Here is a 27601-nt window from a genome sequence, read left to right as displayed (position 1 = left end):
ACGGTAGTCCACCATTCCAGGTTTAAATCTCTGTGCCCTCCAGTAAAAAAGTTACATGTGTAGATAAGGTGGACCAAGTCAAAACTTTCAAGTTATAGAGGAGTAATGATAACTGGTATTACAGCAATGTGTTACTCGTTAATTTAGGTATTCAATATTTGACAATGCTGTCTCACATTCATCTGTCAATATGTTGTCTGTCTTCTCTCCCAGAACTGGGGAAGTGACTTCCCTTGTGGAAATTTTGCTCCATCCACCTCTGTGCCTACATCAGGTGAGAGTGAGAAAAGTGTAGTAAGAGGTGACAAGGTTTCATAAGAGGAAGTGCATGACTGAGGGAAGGCCAATGATCTGGTTGCATAACATTTGTCCAACCCCCTCACCACACCAATCACACAACGTGTCTGAGATAGGTGTCGAAACCCAACAGTGTATGATTAATTTGTTGTAACATTATGGACAATGGAAAGTAAAGAGATGCTGGTGTATTTGTGTTTATGTATCAATCTGTTCCTCTGTCCCCAGTTCATAAGCTGCGACCAGGAGACATCAAGGTGGTGGCAGCACTGGGAGACTCAAACACTGTAAGAGAGTGTTTATGTTGGTGTGTGTGTGTGTGTGTGTGTGTGTGTGTGTGTGTGTGTGTGTGTGTGTGTGTGTGTGTGTGTGTGTGTGTGTGTGTGTGTGTGTGTGTGTGTGTGTGTGTGTGTGTGTGTGTGTGTGTGTGTGCACGCCTTTGTTCTATTTTACAAGCACCCATGCATGCACAATCTGAATGTGCTGATAGCAAATTTGCTGACATATCCAGGGATTTTTATGCCATTGTAATCCTTGGGCTGGCCCTAAAAGTCCAAACAGTGTAAAAAAAAACAACACTTGGTGCATTTTAGGGATGAAAAATGCTTTAAATGTAAACTTAAACGACTAAAACCAGATACAAAGTATGTAGAAAAGAGAATGGACATATAGATGTTTTTATAATATCCTCTTTGGGAACTAACAATCACCTAAATAAAAGCTAGACAGTCAGGGAGAATTAAAGATTCCAAAAAATATGAATTTAGCAGTATTCATTTTGTTATTATGTTTGAGAAAAAGAAAAATGTGTAGAATTGCTGGAAATTGACATAGAAATGCTCAAATTTCTCTACAGCGCCAAGTTGGGGGCCTCTAAAATGTTCTCTAAAATGTAGCCGTGCGGATGTCTGACCTCGCTCATTCTTTTTTTGTTGTTCTTTTTTCCCACCTTTATTTAACCAGGTAGGCCAGTTGAGGTCAAGTTCTCATTTACAACTGCGACCTGGCCAAGATGAAGCAAAGCAGTGCAACAAAAAACAACAACACAAGAGTTACACATGGGATAAACAAAAGTACAGTCAATAACACAATAGAAAAATCTATATACAGTGTGTGCTAATGGAGAAAGGAGGTAGGCAATAAATAGGCCATAGTAGCGAAGTAATTACAATTTAGCAAATTAACAGTGGAGTGATAGATGTGCAGATGATGATGTGCAAGTAGAAATACTGGTGTGCAAAAGAGCACAAAAGTAAATAAAAACAATATGGGGTTGAGGTAAGGTACAGCTGCCGCGATTGGTAAGCTACTCAGATAGCTGATGCTTAAAGTTAGTGAGGGAGATATAAGTCTCCAACTTCAGCGATTTTTGCAATTCGTTCCAGTCATTGGCAGCGGAGAACTGAAAGGAAAGGCGGCCAAAAGAGGTGTTGGCTTTGGGGATGACCAGTGAGATATACCTGCTGGGGCGTGTGCTACGGGTGGGTGTTGCTATGGTGACCAGTGAGCTGAGATAAGGCGGCGCTTTACCTAGCAAAGACTTATAGATGACCTGGAGCCAGTGGGTTTGGCGCCGAATATGTAGCGAGGGCCAGCCGACGAGAGCATACAGGTCGCAATGGTGGGTGGTATATGGGGCTTTGGTGACAAAACGGATGGCACTGTGATAGACTGCATCCAGTTTGCTGAGTAGAGTGTTGGAGGCTATTTTGTAAATGACATCGCCGAAGTCGAGGATCGGTAGGATAGTCAGATTTACAAGGGTATGTTTGGCAGCGTGAGTGAAGGAGGCTTTGTTGCGAAAGGAAGCTGATTGTAGATTTAATTTTGGATTGGAGATGCCTAATATAAGTCTGGAAGGAGAGTTAACAGTCTAGCCAGACACCTAGGTATTTGTAGTCCACATATTCTAAGTCAGAACCGTCCAGAGTAGTGATGCTAGTCGGGCAGGCGGGTGCGGGCAGTGATCAGTTTGAAGAGCATGCATTTAGTTTTACTAGCATTTAAAGAGCAGTTGGAGGCCACGGAGGGAGTGATGTATGACATTGAAGCTCGTTTGGAGGTTTGTTAACACAGTGTCCAAAGAAGGGCCAGATGTATACAGAATGGTGTCGTCCGCGTGCGGTGGGTCAAGGAATCACCCGCAGCAAGAGCGACATCGTTGATATATACAGAGAAAAGAGTCGGCCTGAGAATTTAACCCTGTGGTACCCCCATAGAGACTACCAGAGGTCCGGACAACAGGCCCTCCGATTTGACACACTGAACTCTTTCTGAGAAGAAATTGGTGAACTAGGCGAGGCAGTCATTTGAGAAAAGAAACCAAGGCTGTTGAGTCTGCCGATAAGAATACTGTGATTGACACAGTCGAAAGCCTTGGCCAGGTCGATGAAGATGGCTGCACAGTACTGTCTTTTATCAATGGCGGTTATGATATCGTTTAGAACCTTGAGCGTGGCTGAGGTGCACCCGTGACCAGCTCGGAAACCGGATTGCACAGCTGAGAAGGTACGGTGGGATTCGAAATGGTCAGTGATCTGTTTGTTAACTTGGCTTTCAAAGACTTTAGAAAGGCAGAGCAGGATGGATATAGGTCTGTAACAGTTTGGGTCTAGAGTGTCACCCCCTTTGAAGAGGGGGATGACCATGGCAGCTTTCCAATCTTTAGGAATCTTGGACGATACGAAGGAGAGGTTGAACAGACTAGTAATAGGGGTTGCAACAATGGCGGCGGATAATTTTAGAAAGAGAGGGTCCAGATTGTCTAGCCCAGCTGATTTGTACGGGTCCAGGTTTTGCAGCTCTTTCAGAACATCAGCTATCTGGATTTGGGTGAAGTAGAAGCTGGGGAGGCTTGGGCAAGTAGCTGGGGGGGGTGCGGAGCTGTTGGCCGGGGGTTGGAGTAGCCAGGAGGAAAGCATGGCCAGCCGAAGAGAAATGCTTATTGAAATTCTCGATTATTGTGGATTTATCGGTGGTGACAGTGTTTCCTAGCCTCAGTGCAGTGGGCGGAGGTGCTCTTATTCTCCATGGACTTTACAGTGTCCCAAAACGTTTTGTAGTTAGAGCTACAGGTTGCAAATTTCTGTTTTAAAAAGCTAGCCTTTGCTTTCCTAACTGACTGTGTGTATTGGTTCCTGACTACCCTGAAAAGTTGCATATCGCAGGGTCTATTCGATGCTAGTGCTGTACGCCACAGGATGTTTTTGTGATGGTCGAGGGCAGTCAGGTCTGGAGTGAACCAAGGGCTATAGCTGTTCATAGTTCTACATTTTTTGAAAGGGGCATACTTATTTAAGATGGTGAGGAAATTACTTTTAAAGAGCAACCAGGCATCCTCTACTGACGGGATGAGGCCAGGTTGATTAGAAAGGCCTGCTTGCAGAAGTGTTTTTGGGAGTGTTTGACAGTGATGAGGAGTGGTCGTTTGACCGCGGACCCATAACGGATTCAGGCAATGAGGCAGTGATCGCTGAGATCCTGATTGAAAACAGCAGAGGTGTATTTGGAGGGCAAGTTGGTCAGGATAATATCTATGAGGGTGCCCATGTTTACAGATTTAGGGTTGTACCTGGTGGGTTCCTTGATAATTTGTGTGAGTTTGAGGGCATCTAGCTTAGATTGTAGGCCTGCCGGGGTGTTAAGCATATCCTAGTTTAGGTCACCTAACAGAACGAACTCTGAAGATAGATGGGGGGCAATCAATTCACATATGGTGTCCAGGGTAAAGCTGGGAGCTGAGGGGGGTCTATAACAGGCGGCAACAGTGAGAAACTTACTTCTGGAGAGATTCATTTTTTAAATTAGAAACTTGAACTGTTTGTGCACAGACCTGGAAAGTAAGCCTGAAAAGATCTATCAATCTCTGCAACTTCTCCCCCTTTGGCAGTTCTATCTTGACGGAAAATGTTGTAGTTGGGGATGGAAATTTCTGAGTTTTTGGTGGCCTTTCTAAGCCAGGATTCAGGCAAGGACATCAGGGTTGGCGGAGTGTGCTAAAGCAGTGAGTAAAACAAACTTAGGAAGGAAGCTTCTGATGCTAACATGCATGAAACCAAGGCATTTACGGTTACAGAAGTCAACAAATGAGAATGCCTGGGGACACACAGTGCCTGGGTTAACCTCTACATCACCCGAGGAACAGAGGAGGAGTAGGGTAAGGGTACGGCTAAAGGCTATCAGAACTGGTCGTCTAGTGCGTTGGGAACAGAGAATGAATGGAACAGATTTCTGGACGTGGTAGGATAGATTCAGGGCATAATGTACAGACAGGGGTATGGAAGGGTGCGGGTACATTGGAGGTAAACCTAGGCATTTAGTGATGATAAGAGAGCTTGCATCTCTGGAGGCACTAGTTATGCTAGTTGAGGTCCCCGCATGTGTGGGAGGTGGGACAAAAGAGCTATCTGAGGCATGCTGAGTAGGACTAGGGGCTCCGCAGTAAAATAAAACAATGATAACTACCCTAACCAACAGTATACAAGGCATATTGACATTAGAGACATAAAGCGAGGCATAAAGCAATCTTAGGTGTTGATTGGGAGAGCTAGGTAAGACAATAACGGGTAAGACAACAATAGGTAATCAGCTAAGACAACAACAACAGGTAAAATGGCGATGAATGGGCAGAGAGGGTCAGTTAATTACACACAGGGCATGAGTTCGAGGCTGGGGCCGACAGATAAACAAAATAAACATAATGGAGTACCATGATTAATGAACAGTCCAGCAGACATCAGCTATGTAGCCAAGTGATCATAGGGTCCAGTGAACAGCAATAGATGAGACAGGAAAGCCGTTAGGTAGTCGTTACTACGCTAGCCAGGAGATGTGCGTGGCTTGAGGCTAACTGGTGCTAGCTTCGGGACAAGGGCGTCACCGACGTCCGGCAAAGGCCGGTTGAGGGCACATCGGACGGAATTACGTCGGTTGCTTCTAGTCGTGTTAGTGAAGGGTCCGGGAGGCATCAGCTGTGTAGCCGAGTGATCATAGGGTCCACTGAGCAGGCCGGGAGATGGGCCTGGCTCAAGACTAGCTTCGGGGCTGGGCCACTCGGTAGCAGCTAGCTAGCTGCGATGATCCAGTGTAATGGTCAAGAGCTTACGGCAGGAATCCGGTGATGTAGTGGACAAAAGCAGCCCGATATGCTCAGGGTTGTTATCGTGCTGTGCAGACTGGCAGGTATTATCCAGGCTAAAAGCAGCTGGTGTCTGAGCTAAAGGTAAAAGCCGCTAGCAGTGGCTAACAATGACTAAATAGCTAATAGCCAATTAGCTGGTTAGCTTCTGATGGCTAGTCCCTGATGGAGGTTCTAGCTATAAGGTCTAAAAATAGCAGATCCGTATCACAATGGGTGAGGCGTGTTGCTGGAAGGTATATTTAATTTAAAAATGGAAAAAAAGGTTTAAATATATTGAAATATATACAACAACAAAAACAAAAAAACATAAAATGTACACGGGACAACAACAAACACGTCCGCACTGCTACGCCATCTTGGAATATCGCCATGCCCACCACCTAACCCACTTTTTGATCCAGAAAAACCCTGATATGAACCATCAAATCATTTGTTATCAGGGAGTCGTTTGGCATTAGTGATGCCCCATTGATGTTCGAAGTGTTTGTGCAAGTCAAGTGTGTTCATATGCATACTAATGTACCAGCAGTACATGCTTGTGTCTGACTTTTATATTATCCTTTGTGCTGAGAGGATACAGTATATTTGTTACATGATGGGTTGTTTATGTGCCTTTGTTGTAATATGTTTGCAGGCAGCAGTTGGAGCCAAGGCAAAGAACGTGTTGCAACTCAACACGCAGTATAAAGGAGTGTCATGGAGGTACCTACTGTAATGAATCATGCAGAAGAATAGTCAAACTACACAGCATATACATTATGGACCACTTGCAGAGCACATTGACACTGCCATACTGTTTTTTAACAATTGTCAACAGTGAAATTGACTAAATGTGTGCGCATTTCTGCAGTATCGGAGGAGATCAGACCTTGGACACTGTCACCACACTACCAAGTGAGTCACTATTTCCTCTTGTCACTGATCCTATTGGATCATTTTAAAGGAAAATTCGGTTTTTGTGTTTAGTAGGATACATTACAAATTCGGTTAACATCTGACTCCAGAGTGATCTGTTCTTGCAATTTGTAGTCTATGGTATTTCAGATTTAGGTATGACATTTTTTTACTCAGCAGTTTGGATGTAGTGAGCTACTTTTGAAAAGTTAGGTAAACTATACGTTTCTTAACTTCTTCCGGTGTGAAGTAATTTGTAGCATGGTACGCTATATTTTCAGAGTAGCTTCCTCACACTGATGATTTCACATTTCTGTCACATCTTTGGAGAAAGACTTCAACGAACACCCAGTGCACAAGACATGACATCACCCGTCCCATGATCTCGTGTCTTTGCAGCATTCCACATATCCACAAGATGGCGGTCTCAGCATATGATATCATGACATTCCTTTGGAGTGCAGCCTCCTTGTATAGAGGAAACATTCTTCATCAAGCACCCTCTCTGTAGTTTAGCTAAAAAGGACCATTTGATACTGAAATGTCTGTGTGCTTCACCAGAATAAGCCAATAAGTATTTCCATCTCTCAATTCTCTCTCAGACATCCTGAAAAAATTCAACCCTTCCCTCCAGGGATTCTCTAAGGGTCAGGGCTTTCTGCAGAATAACGGCTTTAACATGGCGGTGCCTGGAGCCATGGCCTTGTGAGTAGAGAGCTAAGTTTAGACCTCTCTGTTCCCTCGTCCACTCACTGTCCTCTTTTTCCTGTCAATCTATTTCCCATCCTCTTTTTTGTGTCATCCTTTCACTTCCAGCAGCCTATCACCCCCTATCACCCCCCCCCCCCCCCCCCCCTCAGTGTCTCCTGTCTTTTCTTCTCATTTGAACAAAGGAATAATAAACACCACATTTTAACAAATGTCTCGTAGTGACATCGCAGCCCAAGTCCAAGCTCTCATCAAGGCCATGAAAGATGACAAGGTGAGACTATGTCCCATTGGCACCTATTGGCCTATTGGCACCTAGTTCTATGGGTCCTAGTCAAAAGTAGTGCACCACATGGAGAATCGGTTTCAATTTGGGACGCAGCCTCTTCAATGTGTTGAATAGTTATACTGGACTCAGTTAGTAATCATAATTACATATTGTTGTATTATATGAGTGTATGATAATCTATAGCTATTTTTCTCTCTTCTCGTTGTATCCCTTCGTCTTCCACACAGAAGGTGAATTTTGAACAGGATTGGAAGCTAGTGACCTTATTAGTTGGTGCCAGGGATCTGTGTGATTATTGCATGGACCATGTATGTATTCTTATCCTAAAGTCAAACAAAAGACACAAAAAAAGTATTACAATCTTAATAACTTTGTTGCACATTGGGGAACTGTGGTAGTGTTAAAAATAGTGTTATTTACTGTATGCTCTTCTTTACACAGAACAACCTTACACCCAAGAACTACAGTGAGAATCTGATGCTGAGCCTGGACATGCTGTACAAAGAGGTAAGTGATGGACAGCTTGGTAATGGAGATCTATTAACGGTGAAAGCCTGTACTTACTCAACGAGGATCATTTGCAGAATCTAAAGATCTAAAGCCAAATATCATGCCATCTTTCACCCCTCTTTTCTCTCTCCCTCCATCTCTCTCGCTAAGGTACCGAGGGTAATGGTCAATGTTATCGAGGTTCTGGAAATTAATCCGTTGAGGAGTGTCAGGAAGAACGATCTGGTCTGCAACCTCATACAGAGGTTTGTATGGGACCTCCCCATTTCCCCACAAAGACGGCAGCTACACCCACTGCACCGTATGTCGGTAGAATGTATATATTCAGAATGTTTCCTCTCACGTGTCTTTGTTTTGCACAGGAATTCTTGCCCCTGCTTTTTGAACCCTGAAGAGAATTCTCCTGAGCTTACAGAGGTTAGGCGGATCAACCAGCAGTACCAGGTAAGTGCAGAAAAAGGTCTGAACTACCAGTCTTAAAACAACTGGGATTTGGAGGGTCTTTGCCAATGTTCCAATGTGTCATGTAAAGTGTGTTACTCAGAGATACATAAGTTCCACACATAAAGATACAGGGATTCGATGTGATCAGATCAATCCGACACAATTCTACAATACTTAACAGTGTCTCTTTGTTCTTTCTACCCTCTCCGTGCTTCTGTCCAGATGGAGACTGAGAGACTGGTCTCTGGGGGGCGCTATGATGGGCGAGAGGACTTCACTGTAGTCGTTCAACCCTACTTACGACACGCATTTGTCCCTCTCATTGGGGTGAGTGTGGTTCAACTGCACACACACACACATGCATGCATGTATGCGCAAGCCCGCACAAACACACACACTGCGTTCTCTTGTCTCCTCAGATTGGGAAGCCTGACCTGAGTTTCTTCTCAGTGGACTGTTTCCACATCAGTGAGCGAGCACACGCTGAGATGGCCATTGCGCTCTGGAACAACATGGTAAGGACAGCCACATAAAGAGTAGTGTGGTCCCAGATCTGTTTGTGCTGTCTTGCCAACTCCCCATGTTCATTTTCAAGACAGCACCCACAGATCTGGGACCAGGCTACATAGAGAGCACTCTTTTTTATTTTACCTTTATTTAACCAGGCAAGTCAGTTAAGAACAAATTCTTATTTTCAATGACGGCCTAGGAACAGTGGGTTAACTGCCTTGTTCAGGGGCAGAACAACAGATCTTTACCTTGTCAGCTCGGGGATTCGATCTTGCAACTTTTCAGTTACTAGTCCAACGCTCTAACCACTAGGCTACCTGCCACTCTGAAGCATAACTCAAAACACATGAGCTCTATGGTCAGTGTATTTTAAGGCATACAGGTTTGTGGTCTGACAACGGTATTGTTTTGTTTTTGCAGTTGGAGCCGGTAGGCATGAAGCAGGTCTACAACAACTTCACATACGACCGCACCAAGATCAACTGCCCCTCTGAGGTATGCTGAATGCACATGACATGAACACAACATTTATTGGGGAAAAGTTTCCCTGCTGAAAAAAACTGCATAGACCAGCACTGGTTTCGCTGGTGACCAGCCTTGGTGACAAGCTCAGGGGAGAATGACTGCCCCCTCTCATAGAAGCCCAGAAGTTCAAGGGCGACCACGGTACTGCAGGCTGTTGTTTTCTTTGTAAGATATTCATGGTGCCAATACTTGCTTCTATTAGACCAGCTGTGCACTACATGACCAAAAGTATGTGGACACCTGCTTGTCCAACTTCTCATTCCAAAATCACGGGCATTAATATGGAGTTGGTACCCCCTTTGCTACTATAACAGCCTCCACTCTTCTGGGAAGGCTTTCTACTAGATGTTGGAACATTGCTGCGGGAACTTGCTTCCATTCAGCCATAAGCGCATTAGTAAGGTTGGGCAATTAGGCTTGGCTCGCGGTCGGTGTTCCAATTCATCCCGAAGGTGTTCGATGTAGTTGAGGTCAGGTCTTTGTGCAGGCCAGTCAAGTTCTTCTACACCGATCCCAACAAAACATTTCTGTATGGACCTCGCTTTGTGCACGGGGGCATTGTCATGCTGAAACAGGAAAGGGCCTTCCCCAAACTGTTGCCACAAAGTTGGAGCACAGAATAGTCTAGAATGTCATTGTATGATGAAGCGTTAAGATTTTCCTAGACTGGAACTAAGGGGCCTAGCCCGAACCATGAAAACCAGCCCCAGACCATTATTCTTCCTCCGCCAAACTTTACAGTTGGCACTATGCATTCGGGCAGGTAGCGTTTTCCTGGCATCGCCAAACCCATATTTGTCCGTCGGACTGCCAGATGGTGAAGCGTGATTACTCATTCCAGAGAACGCGTTTCCCCTGCTCCAGAGTCCAATGGCGGCAAGTTTTACTCCACTCCAGCCGATGCTTGGCATTGCACATGGTGATCTTAGGCTTGTGTGTGGCTGCTCTGCCATGACGAACAGTTATTGTGCTGACGTTGCTTCCAGAGGCAGTTTGGAACTCTGTAGTGAGTGTTGCAACCGAGGACAGACGATTTTTAAGCGCTATGTGCTTCAGCACTTGCTGGTCCTGTTCTGTGGGCTTGTGTGGCCTACCACTTCGTAGCTGAGCCGTTGTTGCTCCTATACGTTTCTACTTCACAATAACAGCACTTACGGTTGACCGGGGTAGCTCTAGCAGGGCAGAAATTTCATGAACTGACTTGTTGGAAAGGTGGCATCCTATGACGGTGCCATGTTGAAAGTCTGAGCTCTTCAGTAAGCTCTTCAGTAAGGCCATTCTACCTCCAATGTTTGTCTATGGAGATTGCATGGCTGTGTGTTTGATTTTATACACATTTCAGCAACGGGTTTTGCCGAAATAGCCAAATCCACTAATTTCAAGGAGTGTCTAGATACTTTTGTATATATAGTGTATGTCCTTGAACCAATTATTTAAAATTGCAGACATTAAAGCTACAATATGTAACTTTTTGGGTGACCCGACCAAAGTCACATAGAAATGTGAGTTATAGATCTGTCCTTGTCATTGAAAGCAAGTCTAAGAAGCGGTGGATATGTTCTATGTGCGCTATTTCTATGCTTCCCGTTCTTAAGTTTCGTTTTTGCATCTTTTATTTTCGGTTTTGTACACCAGCTTCAAACAGCTGAAAATAAAATATTTTTGGATATGGAAAATATATTTCACACCGGTTTAGATGGTACAATTCTCTACACAATGACTGCTTGTTTTGCCAAATAACTGAAATAAAATTAACTATAAGAATTTTAGAAACCAGGAAATGGCGGAGCGATTTATGCATATTGCACCTTTAAAAATATAATTTCGATTCTACCAGCAACCTGCATTACCCCGGTCGGCCCGGTCGGCCTTCAACTTGAGATCCTCAATGAGAGGGGGCAGCACTGACCTAGCCTGCAACGTCACTTCCTGGACTAGCTCAATCTGCGCATTTTATGTCTCTATGAGACACCATTTTATTAAGCTAAAAATCTACTTCTATGGGAAGATCTCAAGGGCATACTGCTTGCTTCCTCTCTCCTTGTCTCCTACTCAAAACACATTGGATGAGAAAGACAGAGGTCCCTCCCCCCTGACCTTCTCCTCCAATGTGTTTTTAGAACAATACGAGGAGAGAGGACGCGAAGAGTATGCAATTGAGATCTTCCCCTTGGCTCCAAATGCGCTATTGAGTCTTCACATAGGAATGAATGGTGTCACGTGATCAATGGCTTTATCCATTTACAGTATATATACAATCTATGAACCAGCTAGACCCTGCTGGTCAGACCAGCTTGACCAGCTAGACTAGGGATGGGCAACTTTTGTAGGCCACGGATAAATTTCCATTTAAAAAAATCTAAATATATATACAGTACCAGTCAAAAGTTTGGACACACCTACTCATTCATGGGGGTTTCTTAATTTTTACTATTTTCTACATTGTAGAATAATAGTGAGGACATCAAATCTATGAAATAACACATATGGAATCATGTAGAAAGTGTTAAACAAATCAAAATATATTTTATATTTGAGATTCTTCAAAGTAGCCACGCTTTGCCTTGATGACAGATTTGCACACGCTTGGCATTCTCTCAACTAGCTTCATGAGGTAGTCACCTGGAATGCATTTCAATTAACAGGTGTGCCTTCTTAAAAGTTCATTTGTGGAATGTCTTTCCTTCTTAATGCGTTTGAGCCAATCAGTTGTGTCGTGACAAGTTAGGGGTGGTATACAGAAGATAGCCCTATTTGGTAAAAGACCAAGTCCATATTATGGCAAGAGCAGCTCAAATAAGCAAAGAGAAACAACAGTCCATCGTTACTTTAAAACATGAAGGTCAGTCAACCTGGAAAATTACAAGAATTTTAAAAGTTTCTTCAAGTGCAGTCGCAAAAACCCTCAAGCACTATGATGAAACTGGCTCTCATGAGGACCACCACAGGAAAGGAAGACCCAGGGTTACCTCTGCTGCAGAGGATAAGATCATTAGAGTAACCAGCCTCAGAGATTGGAGCCCAAATAAATGCTTCACAGAGTTCAAGTAACAGACACATCTCAACATCAACTGTTCATAGGAGACTGCATGACTCAGGCCTTCATGGTAAAATTGCAAATAAACTTCTACTAAAGGACGCCAATAAGAAGAAGAGACTTGCATGGGCCAAGAAACACAAGCAATGGACATTAGACCGATGGAAATCTGTAATTTGGTCTGATGAGTGCAAATTTGAGATTTATGGTTCCAACTGCCGTGTCTTTGTGAGACGCAGAGTAGGTGAGCGGATGATCTCTGCATGTGTGGTTCCAACCGTGAAGCATGGAGGAGGTGTGATGGTGTGGGGGTGCTTTGTTGGTGACATTGTCTGTAATTTATTTAGAATTGAAGACACACTTAACCAGCATGGCTACCACAGCATTCTGCAGCGATACGCCATCCCATCTGGTTTGCACTTAGTGGGACAATAATTTGTTTTTCAACAGGGCAATGACCCAACACACCTCCAGGCTCTGTAAGGGCTATTTGACCAAGAAGGATCAGGTGACCTGGCCTCCACAATCACCCGACCTCAACCCAATTGAGATGGTTTGGGATGAGTTGGACCGCAGAGTGAAGGAAAAGCAGCCAACAAGTGCTCAGCATATGTGGGAACTTCTTCAATACTGTTGGAAAAGCATTCCAGGTGAAGCTGGTTGAGAGAATGCCAAGAGTGTGCAAAGCTGTCATCAAGGCAGGGTGGCTACTTTGAAGAATCTAAAATCTAAAATATATTTTGATTTGTTTAACCCTTTTTTGGTTACTACATGATTCCATATGTGTTATTTCATAGGTTTGATGTCTTCACTATTATTCTACAATGTAGAACATATTAAAATAAAGAAAAACCTTTGAATGAGTTGGTGTCCAAACTTTTGACAGGTACTGTGTGTGTGTGTGTGTGTATGTATGTGTGTGTGTATATATATATATATATATATATATATATATATATATATTAATAATTATTTTACTCACAGTCTCAACTTTATCATATATGCATAGTCACTTTAACTATACATTCATGTACATACTACCTCAATTGGCCCGACCAACCAGTGCTCCCGCACATTGGCTAACCGGGCTATCTGCATTGTGTCCCGCCATCCGCCAACCCCTCTTTTACGCTACTACAACTCTCTGTTCATCATATATGCATAGTCACTTTAACCATATCTACATGTACATACTACCTCAATCAGCCTGACTAACCAGTGTCTGTTTGAAGCCTCGCTACTTTTATAGCCTCGCTACTGTATATAGCCTCGCTACTGTTATTTTTCACTGTCTTTTTACTGTTGTTTGCATTTCTTCACTTACCTATTGTTCACCTAATACCTTTTTTGCACTATTGTTTAGAGCCTGTAAGTAAGCATTTCACTGTTGTATTCGGTGCACGTGACAAATAAACTTTGATTTGAACTTAGTGTTAAGTGTGAGAATAGTAAAATACTCAAAGTACAATTTCAAAATCTGGTTGTGTCAGGGCAAAATGTGTAGAATTGCAGGAAATTAGCTGTTAAACTGCTATTTTTTCCCCTGCAACATGATGAAATGAGTAGAATTGCATGAAATTAGTTATAAAATTTAAATATGTTCTCTCCACCCAATGGCAAAATGTGCAGAATTGAAGCAAACTTGCTTTAAAATTGGAACATTTCCCTATGGCCCATGGCAAACTGTAGAATTGCAGGAAATGAAATCCAAAACTATCTCTGATGTCAAGAGTGGAGCCCCTTATGATGAGTTCAGATTTTCTTTTGGCCCCCACCCCAATCAAAGTTGCCCACCCCTGAGCTAGACCATGCTGGTCAGAGCAGCTTGACCAGCATAGGCCAGTATGAATCAGCATAGACAAGCAAGGACCATCTTGAAATCTATGCTGTTTTTTTCCCGGCAGGGTTGGTCAGGTGTTGGCTGAATTGGCAATCAGTGAGTCAGTTCTCGGCTTACTTGACAGTACGTGTGGGTTGTCGAGTATGTTGGTTGAGCAGCAGACCATTTTAGTCATATCACCTACTGAAAGCTACTTCTTACAATGTCTCAGAAGAAGATCTATGCTCAGGTTAGTTTCCTCTGAACTGAAATTTGCTCTCTCCTTTAGGATCAACCCTTCATCTTCACTAAGGTCAATAGCCTCCCGAGTCCACCTGTTACCACCACCACCACCCCTGTCCCAGTCACTAACACCACCACCCCCAGCCCTGTGCCCCGGTGTGACTCCTCCATACCTGTGTGGGTGCCCGTGTTACTGGGCGTCACTGGCTTACTGATCGGCTGGGGAATCACATGGCTGCTCATGTCCTGCAGAGAACGGCGGAATAAGAGGAAAATGGGAGAGAAAGAGGTTGAGATGAAAGGAACTGGTTTCTAATGATATTCAGCAACAGATAACAAATACTTTTTTCTAGAGATTTTATTCTGTAAATTTGAATGTGGAAATACAGTGTCAAAAGCATGTAGGTGGCATGGACAATAATGGACAACAGCTTTGTATCAACCAAAATGGTTAAATTGTCAGTAACTATGTCATTGGGTATTTCAAGAGAAATGTTGGCATTCAGTTGCATCATGTGAGCCCCTATGAATTACCAGGATGAATAGGTCAGCGTAACCCAAGCCCATTGCAATAGAAGTTGGAGCCATTGTCCATGGAGATTAACAAAGGGAGAAAGGGGGGTATTTTATTGAGGGTACACAACAAGTTGTCTCACCATGTTAATATTTGATAGAGCTATGATAGAGGGGTCACAATAAAAGTAATGGATATCCCCAAATTATGTTAATAAACTTAGAATGTACTTTGTCTGCAGGCAGGTCAGCTTCAATGAAAGGTAAAGAAAGCTACCTGCAAAATGTTTTGTACCTCCAAATACAATTTTAAAAAGCTCGTACCGTACTGCTGGTTACAAATCTTTGCCAAAAGACAGAAAGCCTGAGTGAACCAAAATAAACTACACCGTTTGTACAGTAGTAGACCACGCCCTCTGCTGGTGAGCACGACATAGTTCTCTCTGCGTAGTGTTTCAAAGAAAATGGCGGAAAGCGAGCTCAACGTTGACAGCATCATCTCTCGATTGCTTGAAGGTATGATATTTTTGTTTTGCAATTAACCTTGTGGTTATTTGGTGGGGACAGCAAAGAAAAAGGATGTAACATAAATTTATGTCATTTTCAGGTTTCGAAGAACGAATGTAAAATCATATTTGGTGACGCCAGTTGACTTTGCTAGCTAGCTAACGTTAGCGCGTCAGAGGAGAAAGGTGGGACTGGGAGAGTGGTTCAACAAACTAGTGACTTTAGCCTTAGATAACTGTGTTATGCCCTTTTTAGGTAACTACCATTTACCTGTAACTAGTTAGTTAATTTGCCAAAAAGGCAACATCTGTTTGAATATAAATATATGCTGTCACGTTTGATTTGTGTTATGCTAGCTAACGCGGTGTGTTACAGTAGCAATATGATCAAGCAAGCAAACGTTACTCTAGATTACGAAATTAGATAGTTAATTACTCTGCACTAGCGCAGGACAGGGATGTTATTTATTTATATATATATATATATATATACACGTATGCACATATTTTTATTGCTCGTTAGGCACTAGTGTTAGCTTTTAAACCTTGATGAGAGGGGGCTTTGCCAACGGGAACACACACCCCTCTCCCCTCTCTGTCCGTGTTGCTAGGTAACATAGTCAGTTAAAGCTAGCTAGCTAACTACATTCACAATGTTTTTCAACGCAGGGCTGTATAGGGGCTATTACGTTAGTGAAGTAAGAATGCCTCTAACTTAGTCATATGTCTATATGTAACGTTATAGGTAGCAATAACACAGAAAACCCGAGTTAACAATTATGCGTCAACTCGAGCAGTCACAATATTGATTTAACCTGCCATTGATGTCTACACAGTTTCGCATCTGTAGCTAGTTAGTCATTTTACAAACCGCTTTCAATGTTGGTTTGGTATGAACGTTTTATTTTCTGGACTGAACTCACTTATGGAAGATGTCACACTTTAGCCTACATGAAAAGCATGTTTTGTCTGGATTGCTTTTTTTCATATAAATACTGAATACATTTCGAAACAGCCAAGGTGAATTTCAAGGAGATGTTGAAGACCACAGTCAACCTGATATTACACACTGTACATTTTTCCATCAAGCACCTTTTCGTGACACTGTCCCACTTGGAACACTCAGCAAAAGTGACAACCACCTGTTCTATTCAGTTCAGCACATTGCTATAGGTTAATTTGCATAATTGTGTGGAATAAAATTGGTGTGTGTAGTTTTACATTGGTCTTCATGTATCTTATTTGTCACGTGCAAATCATACAGAGCCTAGTTTTAGGAACGGAATAGCCTATCACCTGTCAGACAGTGCGGAAGCAGCTCCTAAAAAAAGCAGGTACTGGAGTGGAAAGTGCTTTCATAAGCCCAGTCATTGCGCAAAAAAAATCTAAATAGCAATCATGTGTTTAAACTGTTTTGATGGCTACGATTAAAAATAGCTACTATTTTTATTTCTAAATCCTAAATCTCAACTAGTAATTAAAGCGCACCTCCCGTTCCCCAATCGAGTGCATAGGCTATAGTCAACGGTAGGCAGGCTATCAACAAGTCACCCACCACTTTGCAATGTGAGCTTGAGGCAGTATAATTGTTTGAAACCCAATCGTTTTACTTTACTTCAAATAATGAGGCATTTCAAGTAAAATAAAATGTTATTAGTCACAGACGCAGAATACCACAGGTGTAGACCTTACAGTGAAATGCTTACTTACGAGCCCCTAGCCAACAATGCAGTTTTAAAAAAAATACAGATAAGAATAAGAACTAAAAGTAACAAGTAATGCAGCCCCGTCGATGAGAATGGGGGTGTTTCTGGTCCTCTTTTTCCTGTAGTCCACAATCATCTCCTTTATCTTGATCACGTTGAGGTAGACCTTGTTGTCCTGGCACCACACGGCCAGGTCTCTGACCTCCCTATAGGCTGTCTCGTCGTTGTCGGTGACCACTGTTGTGTCATCGGCAAACTTAATGATGGTGTTGTGCCTGGCCGTGTAGTCATGAGTGAACATGGAGTACAGAAGGGGACTGAGCACGCACCCTTAAGGGGCCCCTGTGTTGAGGATCAGTGTGGCGGATGTGTTGTAACTACCCTTACCACCTGGGGGCGGCCCGTCAGTAAGTCCAGGATCCAGTTGCAGAGGGAGGTGTTTAGTCCCAGGGTCCTTAGCTTATTGATGAGCTTTGAGGGCAGTATGGTGTTGAATGCTGAGCTGTAGTCAATGAATAGCATTCTCACATAGGTGTTCTTTTTGTCAAGGTGGGAAAGGGCAGTGTGGAGTGCAATAGAGATTGCATCATCTGTGGATCTGTTGGGGTGGTATGCAAATTGGAGTGGGTTTAGGGTTTATGTGATAATGGTGTTGATGTGAGCCATGACCAGCCTTTCAAAGCACTCCATGGCTACAGACGTGAGTGCTATGGGTCGGTAGTCAATTAGGCAGGTTACCTTAGTGTTCTTGGGCACAGGCACTATGGTGGTCTGCTTAAAACATGTTGGTATTACAGACTCAGACGTGGACAGGTTTAAAATGTCAGTGAAGACACTTGCCAGTTGGTCAGCGCATGCTCGCAGTACACATCCTGGTAATCCGTCTGGCCCTGCGGCCTTGTGAATGTTGACCTGTTTAAAGGTCTTACTCACATCGGCTGCGGAGAGCGTGATCACACAGTCTTCCAGAACAGCTAGTGCTCTCGTGTATGTTTCAGTGCAATTTGCCTCAAAGCGAGCATAGGAGTAGTTTAGCTCGTCTGGTGGGCTCGTGTCACTGGGCAGCTCTCGGCTGTGCTTCCCTTTGTAGTCTGTAATGGTTTGCAAGCCCTGCCACATCTGACGAGCGTCAGAGCCGGTGTAGTACGATTCGATCTTAGTCCTGTATTGATGCTTTGCCTGTTTGATGGTTCGTCAGGTAGCATAGCGGGATTTCTCCAGCTCCTTGAAAGCGGCAGCTCTAGCCTTTAGCTCAATGTGGATGTTGCCTGTAATCCATGGCTTCTGGTTGGGGTATGTACTAGAGGTCGACCGATTAATCGGCATGGCCGATTTAATTAGGGGGACGCGGATTACATTGCAATCCACATGGAGACTGCGTGGCAGGCTGACCACCTGTTACGTGAGTGCAGCATCAAAAGGACCTTGTGGCTGCAAGGAGCCAAGCTAAGTTGCTAGCTAGCATTGATTATATTTTATAAGATAAGTTTAATCTTCACATAATCACTAGTTAACTACACATAGTTGATGATATTCCTAGGTTAACTAGCTTGTCCTGCGTTGCATATAATCAATGCGGTGCCTGTTAATTTATCATCGAATCACAGCCTACTTCAACTTCGCTCAACGGGTGATGATTTAACAAAAGTGCATTCGCAAAAAAAGCACAATCGTTGCACAAATGTACCTAACCATAAACATCAATGCCTTTCTTAAAATCAATACACAGAAGGATCATTTTTTTTACCTGCATATTTAGTTAAAGTAAATGAATGTTAGCAGACCATATTAACTAGGGAAATTGTCACTTCTCTTGCGTTCAGTGCAAGCAGAGTCAGGCTATATGCAACAGTTTGGGCCGTCCGGCTCGTTGTAAACTGTGTGAAGACCATGTGTTCCTAACAAAGACCGTAATTAATTTGCCAGAATTTTACATAATTATGACATATCATTGAAGGTTGTGCAGTGTAACAGCAATATTTAGACTTAGGGTTGCCAACCGGTCAATAAAATACGGAACGGTTCTGTATTTCACTGAAGGAATACGCGTTTTGTTTTCTAAATGATACTTTCTGGATTTGACCATATTAATGACCAAAGGCTCATATTTTGGTGTGTTTATTATAATTAAGTTTATGATTTGATAGAGCAGTCTGACTGAGCGGTGGTAGGCAGCAGCAGGCTCGTAAGCATTTATTCAAACAGCACATTACTGCGTTTGCCAGCAGCTCTTAGCTATGCTTGAAGCACAGCGCTGACTTCAAGCATATCAACTCCCGAGATTAGGCTGGCAATACTAAAGTGCCTATAAGAACATCCAATCGTCAAAGGTATATGAAATACAAATGGTATAGAGAGAAATAGTTGACGCGTCATTATTCCTATAATAACTACAACCTAAAACTTCTTAACTGGGAATATGTTCTGAGCAAGGAACTTAAACATTAGCTTTTTTACATGGCACATATTGCACTTTTACTTTCTCCAACACTGTTTTTGTATTATTTAAACCAAATTGAACATGTTTCATTATTTATTTGAGACTAAATTGATATTATGTATTATATTAAGTTAAAATAAGTGTTCATTGTTCATTCAGTATTGTTGTAATTGTCATTTACAAATATAAATAAATATCGGCTGATTTAATCGGTATCGCCTTTTTTTGGTCCTCCAGTAATCAGTATTGGCGTTGAAAAATCATAATCGATCGATCTCTACTATGTACGTATGGTCACTGTGGATACGACGTCATCGATGCACTTATTGATGAAGCCAATGACTGAGGTGGTATACTCCTCAATGCCATCGGAGAAATCCCGCAACATATTCCACTCTGTGCTAGCAAAACAGTCCTGTAGTGTAGCATCATTTTTTACCTTGCTTCAAAGTAGCCTAGCCAAAATCCCACTATAGAAACATGGAGGCAATTATTTTATAAGGACTTCATTGTGCCATTAACCAGCCTTTCTCTCCTGTTCTATTGGTTTTTATATCAACTTTCTTTGTTTTTCCAGAAGCCAAATGTACAATCCTAGTCATATTAGCAACCCATCCAAGTGGTTGCTATTAGATTCACCCTCTTTCTAAGTATCTAATAGAGATTTCTATCTGTCATATATGGAACTCTTCGCATTAGGTGCGCTGTTTAGAATGTTTTTTTTCATGCAAATGTTTGAAAATAACATTTTATTAGCTGACGATAGGCTTGCTGTTGGTGCATGTTTCCATTAAGCTCTTGATGAAAAATGGCAGTTCCTTGTATGCATGCATAGTATTTTCTGTTGGTCATGTCATTTTACTGTTTTAAAAAATAAAAACATTCTGACAATGAGGGTCAGTTACTCGGCACGGAAATTTGTTTGCTCGGCAGCAAAATTGACTGAAATTTGCATCCTTAATCCCAACTCAATTCCATTCAGACCACTAGCAGGGCGCTTGCCCAAGTCACCCAGTGACTCCCTGAAAAGTATTAGCCAATCTATTTGTGGGCTCCCAAGTGGTGCAGCGGTGTAAGGCACTGCATCTCAGTGCTAGAGCTGTCACTACAGACACCCTGATTTGAATCCAGGAGGCCCCGGTGCTCAACTGAGCAAGAGGACAAGTACATTTGTGTCTAGTTTGAGAAACAGACGCCTCACAAGTCCTCAACTGGCAGCTTCATTAAATAGTACCCGCAAAACACCAGTCTCAAAGTCAACAGTGAAGAGGCGACTCCGCGGGGGTTGCAAAGAAAAAGCCATATCTCAGACTGGCCAATAAAAAGAAAAGATTACGATGGGCAAAAGAACAGACACTGGACAGAGGAAGATTGGAAAAAATTGTTATGGACAGACTAATCTAAGTTTGAGGTGTTCGGATCACAAAGAAGTACATTTGTGGGATGCAGAACATTAAAAGTTGCTGGAGCAGTGCTTGACACCATCTGTCAAGCATGGTGGAGGCAATGTCATGGTCTGGGGGTGCTTTGGTGGTGAAGTGGGAGATTTGTACAGGGGTAAAAGGGATCTTGAAGGAAGGGTATCACTCCATTTTGCAACGCCATGCCATACCGTGTGGACGGCGCTTAATTGGAGCCAATTTCCTCCTACAACAGGACAATGACCTATAACACAGCTCCAAACTATGCAGGAACTATTTAGGGAAGAAGCCGTCAGCTGGTATTCTGTCTGTGCTGGCCACTCCATTATAGTCACCGGATCTCAACCCTATTGAGCTGTTTTGGGAGCAGCTTGACCGTATGTTACGTAAGAAGTGCCCATCAAGCCAATTTGTGGGAGGTGCTTCAGGAAGCATAGGGTGAAATATCTTCAGATTACCTCAACAAATTGACAACTAGAATGCCAAAGGTCTACAAGGCTGTAATTCCTGCAAATGGAGGATTCTTTGACAAAAGAAAAGTTTGAAGGACACAATTATTTCAATTAAAAATCATTATTTATAACCTTGCCAATGTCTTGACTATATTTCCTATTCATTTTGCAACTAATTTCATGTATGTTCTCATGGAAAACAAGGACATTTCTAAGTGAACCCAAACTTTTGAACGGTGGTGTACATGTGTCGTCGTCTGTTCTTTTTTAAAACATGTCGACAGAGGTTTTTTAGTCGGGACAACCCTACTGTCTATGAATTTGACTGGTTACACTTCTCCAGCCCTGTCCCTCAGCTGTTTAACGAAACAGGTGGGGCGAACACTTTGTTTCAACAGCAGATTGCCACTTTAAGTGGTTGCATATTCTGCACTGGTTTGAAGACGATGAAAAGCACATTACACATTTAAAGCCAGCACGATTTAAAATGGAGAGAAGGGTCATGACTCGTGGTTGTGATTGATAGCCCTATCTTTCTCTCCTCAAGTGCGAGGATGTCGTCCAGGGAAGATAGTCCAGATGACGGAGGCGGAGGTGCGGGGGTTGTGCATCAAGTCCCGGGAGATCTTCCTCAGTCAGCCCATTCTACTGGAGCTGGAGGCTCCGCTCAAAATCTGCGGTCAGTACAATGAAGTATTCCTCTTCCTTCCTACTGCTATATCCTTACTCCTGGGCCCTCTTTCTTTCCCCTTGAGAGGACAAATAGCATATGAGAAATGTATGAGACATACCAGGGTTAGAAAAATATAAGCTGTCTGAATAAAGACATAGGCCTAATGTTTGTGAATTTACATGAACGTGAAAAGGGCATCCTCTCCCACACACAGTTGTCTTTAAACCAACATGTCAGAGAGAAAGGAGAGGATAGGATAACACATTGGAGAGACATGGGCCTAGCTCAGTAAGTAGAGCAGTAGGATGTAAGTGGTGTGTGTCTCCCTCAAGTGTCTGCGGGCTCTGCAGGATGGGGCCATCTCCCTTCCAGCAAGGACAATCTGGATCAAGCTCACTCTCCACTCCTGCCAAGTGTCCAGGCTATGTCAATCTCAATGTGACTACCCTGGTTAAAGAGAACCTAAAATAATTGTTGTCTCATAACCTCTCTGCTCTCGTTCTCCCACTAGGTGATATCCATGGCCAGTACACAGACCTGCTGCGGCTCTTTGAGTACGGGGGCTTCCCGCCGGAGGCTAACTACCTGTTCCTGGGAGACTACGTGGACCGAGGCAAGCAGTCCCTGGAGACCATCTGTCTACTGCTGGCCTACAAGATCAAATACCCCGAGAACTTCTTCCTACTCAGAGGCAACCACGAGTGTGCTTCCATCAACCGCATCTACGGTTTCTATGATGAGTGTAAGACAGGAAGCAGTGTCTCTCTCACACACACACACACACGCTGAATCGGTTATCTTTCTCAGTGTCTGCGGCACTTTTTGTGGAAAGGGCCAACACACAAATGGAATTCATAATGGCAATGGTTTTGTGTTCTCTACTGAGTATACCAAACATTAGGAACACCTTCCTAATATTGAGTTGCACCACCTCAGAACAGCCTCAATTCATCGGGGCATGGACTTTACAAGGTGTTGAAAGTGTTCCACAGGGATGCTGGCGCATGTTGACTCCAATGCTTCCCACAGTTGTCAAGTTGGCTGGATATCTTTGGGGTGGTGGACCATTCTTGATACACACGAGAAACTGTTGAGCGTTATAAACCCAGCAGTGTTGTAGTTCTTGACACACTCAAACCGGTGAGCCTGACACCTACCATACCCCATACCCCAGTCTTGCCCATTCACCCTTTGAATGGCACACAATTCAGAATGGCACACAATCCAGACAATCCAGTCTCAATTGTCTCTAGGCTAAAAAAAAGCTACATTCATCCTGTTTATCTATACTGATTTGAAGTGGATTTAACAAGTGACATCAGTAAGGGATCATAGCTTTCACCTGGTGTCATGGAAAGAGCAGGTGTTCTTAATGTTTTATATACTCAGTGTAATTCCATGTCTTTCTATGTTGTGTTCCCCAGGCAAACGCAGATTCAACATAAAGCTGTGGAAGACCTTCACAGATTGCTTCAACTGTCTGCCCATCGCCGCTATAATCGATGAGAAGATCTTCTGCTGCCATGGAGGTATGCGTGGGTTCTTTTCTATCAATTCTTTTTCTATGAATATTATTAATTCACAATCATCCCTCTTCCTCAGGTCTCTCTCCTGATCTACAGTCCATGGAGCAAATTCGACGCATCATGAGGCCAACCGATGTCCCTGACACAGGTGTGTAAACGTGTGTGTGTGGTACATGTGCCGTATTTGTGGTGGCTCTGACTGCACTCTCTCTGTGCTAGGCCTGCTGTGTGATCTGCTGTGGTCGGATCCAGACAAAGATGTGCAGGGCTGGGGGGAAAACGACCGGGGCGTCTCCTTCACCTTTGGGGCCGACGTGGTCAGCAAGTTCCTTAACCGCCACGACCTGGACCTCATCTGCAGAGCCCACCAGGTAGAGCCTAATGTATGAGGGCTATGTTCATTAGGATGCATCTCTAAAGAAGGTTTATTAACTCAAGTGTTGTTCTGTACTGGAAGGTTGTTGAGGACGGCTATGAATTTTTTGCCAAACGGCAGCTGGTGACGCTATTCTCGGCTCCCAACTACTGCGGGGAGTTTGATAACGCTGGGGGCATGATGAGCGTTGACGAGTCCCTCATGTGTTCCTTTCAGGTGAGAACACACACGTAAACACACTTACTGTGGATGAGTCTCCCAATGCTGGAAACACACTGAGTATTAATACTTTCTCTCTCTCAGATTTTGAAGCCGTCAGAGAAAAAAGCTAAGTACCAGTATGGAGGGGTGAACTCGGGACGCCCCGTAACCCCGCCCCGTACTGCCCAAGCCCCCAAGAAGAGGTGAGCGTCTGGGCCCCCCCCCCCCCCCCCCCCCCCGTCACGCATCCTCCTCGCACCCTTTCCCCTGCAACGTCCTGTCCCCTCCCATCTATAGGAAGTGCTCTAGCCCCCCCCTGACCCCCACTCACCTCTTTCATATATGTGTAAAACATAAAATCTTTGCTGTGAACATTTCGTTTTTTTGCTTGTTTGTTGGTATTTTTATTCATAATGTAAGTGACTTGTGGTTTTTCAATGCTATGAAATGTGTTGCTCAGGTTAAGGTGCAGCAATACGATACAAACCTTTTGTGGAAAGGGGCAACACATTTGGAACGGACGCTTTTCTGCCTTCAAACATAGTAAAAAAAGTATAGCTTTTTATTTGAGTGAGGTGGGTTCTTTACCCCCCAGCCAACAACGTTGACTCTTCCAGACCTATAACGTTTCCAGACCCTCGCATTTTCCCTGCTAATGCGTATGTAACCTTCTCACAATATTACTAATAACATGCCATTTTCCTCCCACATTTTGGCTACAGTAACTGAGTGGAATGGTTTAGCCTCCTAGTGAGTTTGGAGAATGTCATTTTCACCCTGTTGGACTCAATGTTCTCTTTATGCGGACACTAATGAAGTATTAACAAAAATTACTTTGAAAGTACTCGTACAAATGCATATTATCAGAACCATACAAAATGACGGTATATACAGAGAAGTACTAGTACAGTTAAGGTTGCGTGTACTAACTCAAAGGGCTCACAAATGGGTGTTCCAAATGCCTGTTGGTTTTGAATCAAGCCCTTCCACACCAGCCTCTCTTCTTATCCACTGAACCTGCTTCCATTGCTGAAGACTGTTTGTTATGGACATTGCTTTTACTGTATGCCTGTGAGAATGCATAGATGGTTGTGGCTTGGGAAGTTAAAGGCAAGATTCAAAGGCACCTGATTTCAATTGGTGTTCAGTAGCCTATTATTTTTCTCACACACGACCAGTTGGCCCCACAAGACTATTACCAGGTTTTTTTTATTTGTATATATACTTATGAGCTGTTTTCAGCATTGCCCCTGCAGTTCTTGTAAACATGAAATATTACACACGGAGGTCAGCGCATGTTTACCAAGCTCGCAGAGATGGCACTTTTTACTCTGCAGTGTCAGCTACTTAGACATTGCTGCCCCCTAGTGGTAGATTGACCGCCTAAAGAGGTTGAAGACGTCAACAACAAGCAAGGCATCAGAATGCATGAGCCAGTGAGTATATCTACTTGGTGGACCTTTCCTGTATGCTGATTCCAATATCTGGTTCAGAATTATTATTCTCATCCAACTAATGAGTTTACTAAGGAATATTTTAAATAGCATTTTAGTTTTAGGGCACATCTCGCCTTTTGCCTTGTTCTCATCTATCGGTCTCTTCAATTTGGAAACTGTCATTGTTTTAAACAGTTTTGAGATTTGTACAAGTTTGTTTCAGAATCTTTGAATGGAATAAATGGAACAGTGCTGTTGACCCTGCCTCATGTCTGTCATTATGCTTTAGGGTGCCTTTCAAACCAGTGCATCGGAGGGCCTAGTGTTGTTGTTCTGTCTACCAGAAAGGTAATACGGATGTATGTCAGCCAATTACTAATTTAGAACAGAGATTTTTACCAAATCGTTTGGACATGGTTAAGGCCAAGCCTGTCTGACACCAGCTCTCAAAGTCCTCCGACTTGTCATGGGTGTCAGGCTTGCTTACTTTTATGCCATACCATTTTGGTAATTATTTAATTTAACCCTTATTTTACCAGGTAAGTTGACTGAGAACTCAGTCTTATTTACAGCAACGGGGAATAGTTACAGGGGAGATGAATGTAAACTCGGGATGATTAGGTAACCGTGATGGTCTGAGGGCCAGATTGGGAATTTAGCCAGGACACCGGGGTTAAAACTTCTTATGGCTGGGGGCAGTATTGAGTAGCTTGGATGAATAAGGTGCCCAGAGTAAACTGCCTGCTACTCAGTCCCAGAAGCTAAGATATGCATATTATTAGTAGATTTGGATAGAAAACACTCTGAATAATGTCTGTGAGTATAACAGAACTCATATGGCAGGCAAAAACCTGAAATTCAACCAGGAAGTGGGAAATCTGAGGTTTGTAGGTTTGCCTATCCAATATACATGGGGTCATATTGCACTTCCTAGGCTTCCACTAGATGTCACCAGTCTTTAGAACCTTGTTTGATGCTTCTACTGTGAAGGAGGGGGGAATAAGAGCTGATTGAGTCAGGGCTCTGGCAGAGTGCCACGAGCTCACTCAGGCGCACCCCTGTGAGAGTTAGCTACGTTCCATCGCATTTCTACAGACAAAGGAATTCTCCGGGTTGAATCATTATTGGAGATGTAGGTTAAAAACATCCTAAAGATTGATTCTATACATCGTTTGACATGTTTCTACGAACTGTAATGGACTTTTTTGACTTTGGCCTTCGGAACTAAACGTGCGAACAAAAAGGAGGTATTTGGACAAATGGTGGACGTTATCGAACAAAACAAACATTTATTGTGGAACTGGGATTCCTGGGAGTGTATTCTGATGAAGATCAAAGGTAAGTGAATATTTATAATTCTATTTCTGACTTCTGTTGACTCCACAACATGGCGGGTACCTGTATGGCTTGTTTTTGTGACTGAGCGCCGTACTCAGATTATTGCATGGTGTGCTTTTTCCGTAAAATCTGACATAGCGGTTGCATTAAGTTCCATGTAAAACACTTGTATCTTTTATCAATGTTTATTATGAGTATTTCTGTGAATTGATGTGGCTCTCTGCAAAATCACCGGATGTTTTGGAGGCAAAACATTACTGAACATAACGCGCCAATGTAAACTAAGATTTTTGGATATAAATATGAACTTTATCAAACAAAACATACATGTATTGTGTAACATGAAGTCCTATGAGTGTCATCATCAAAGGTTAGTGATTCATTTTCTCTTTCTGCTTTTTGTGACTCCTCTTTGGCTGGAAAAATGGCTGTGTTTTTCTGTGACTAGGTGCTGACCTAACATAATCAGATGGTGTGCTTTCGTCGTAAAGATTTTTTGAAATCGGACACTGGTGGGATTAACAACAAGTGTAGCTTTAAAATGGTGTCAAATACTTGTATGTTTGAGGAATTTTAATTATGAGATTTCTGTTTGAA

At 43.1% G+C, this 27601-nt stretch overlaps 3 protein-coding genes and 1 long non-coding RNA gene across 4 annotated transcripts; all 4 read left to right on the top strand.

The window, feature by feature from the left end:
* Nucleotides 1–246: 246 nt before the first annotated feature.
* Nucleotides 247–6129, top strand: LOC120024466. The gene is made up of 3 exons (XR_005472858.1): nucleotides 247–274; nucleotides 526–584; nucleotides 6072–6129. It is a non-coding gene; the product is annotated as an uncharacterized LOC120024466 (long non-coding RNA).
* Nucleotides 6130–6267: 138 nt separating this feature from the next.
* si:dkey-177p2.18 (phospholipase B1, membrane-associated) lies at nucleotides 6268–8815 on the top strand. The gene is made up of 9 exons (XM_038968046.1): nucleotides 6268–6331; nucleotides 6934–7036; nucleotides 7262–7313; nucleotides 7556–7636; nucleotides 7770–7835; nucleotides 7989–8083; nucleotides 8201–8282; nucleotides 8505–8609; nucleotides 8702–8815. Exons 1-9 carry the CDS (start codon nucleotides 6268–6270, stop codon nucleotides 8813–8815), a joined length of 762 nt encoding a protein of 253 aa, XP_038823974.1.
* A 402-nt stretch (nucleotides 8816–9217) lies between these two features.
* LOC120023906 (phospholipase B1, membrane-associated-like) lies at nucleotides 9218–15157 on the top strand. The gene is made up of 2 exons (XM_038968005.1): nucleotides 9218–9287; nucleotides 14463–15157. Exons 1-2 carry the CDS (start codon nucleotides 9228–9230, stop codon nucleotides 14730–14732), a joined length of 330 nt encoding a protein of 109 aa, XP_038823933.1. The 5' UTR covers nucleotides 9218–9227; the 3' UTR covers nucleotides 14733–15157.
* Nucleotides 15158–15346: 189 nt separating this feature from the next.
* Nucleotides 15347–25925, top strand: LOC120024282 (serine/threonine-protein phosphatase PP1-beta catalytic subunit-like). The gene is made up of 8 exons (XM_038968483.1): nucleotides 15347–15445; nucleotides 22002–22133; nucleotides 22639–22869; nucleotides 23552–23656; nucleotides 23730–23801; nucleotides 23873–24024; nucleotides 24111–24245; nucleotides 24333–25925. The coding sequence occupies exons 1-8, from the start codon at nucleotides 15394–15396 to the stop codon at nucleotides 24435–24437; spliced, it is 984 nt and encodes a 327-aa protein (XP_038824411.1). The 5' UTR covers nucleotides 15347–15393; the 3' UTR covers nucleotides 24438–25925.
* Nucleotides 25926–27601: the final 1676 nt, after the last annotated feature.

This window comes from Salvelinus namaycush, chromosome 29 (genome assembly GCF_016432855.1).
Source record: "Salvelinus namaycush isolate Seneca chromosome 29, SaNama_1.0, whole genome shotgun sequence".
NCBI lineage: Eukaryota > Metazoa > Chordata > Actinopteri > Salmoniformes > Salmonidae > Salvelinus > Salvelinus namaycush.
This window is presented reverse-complemented; position numbering and strand designations above follow the sequence as displayed.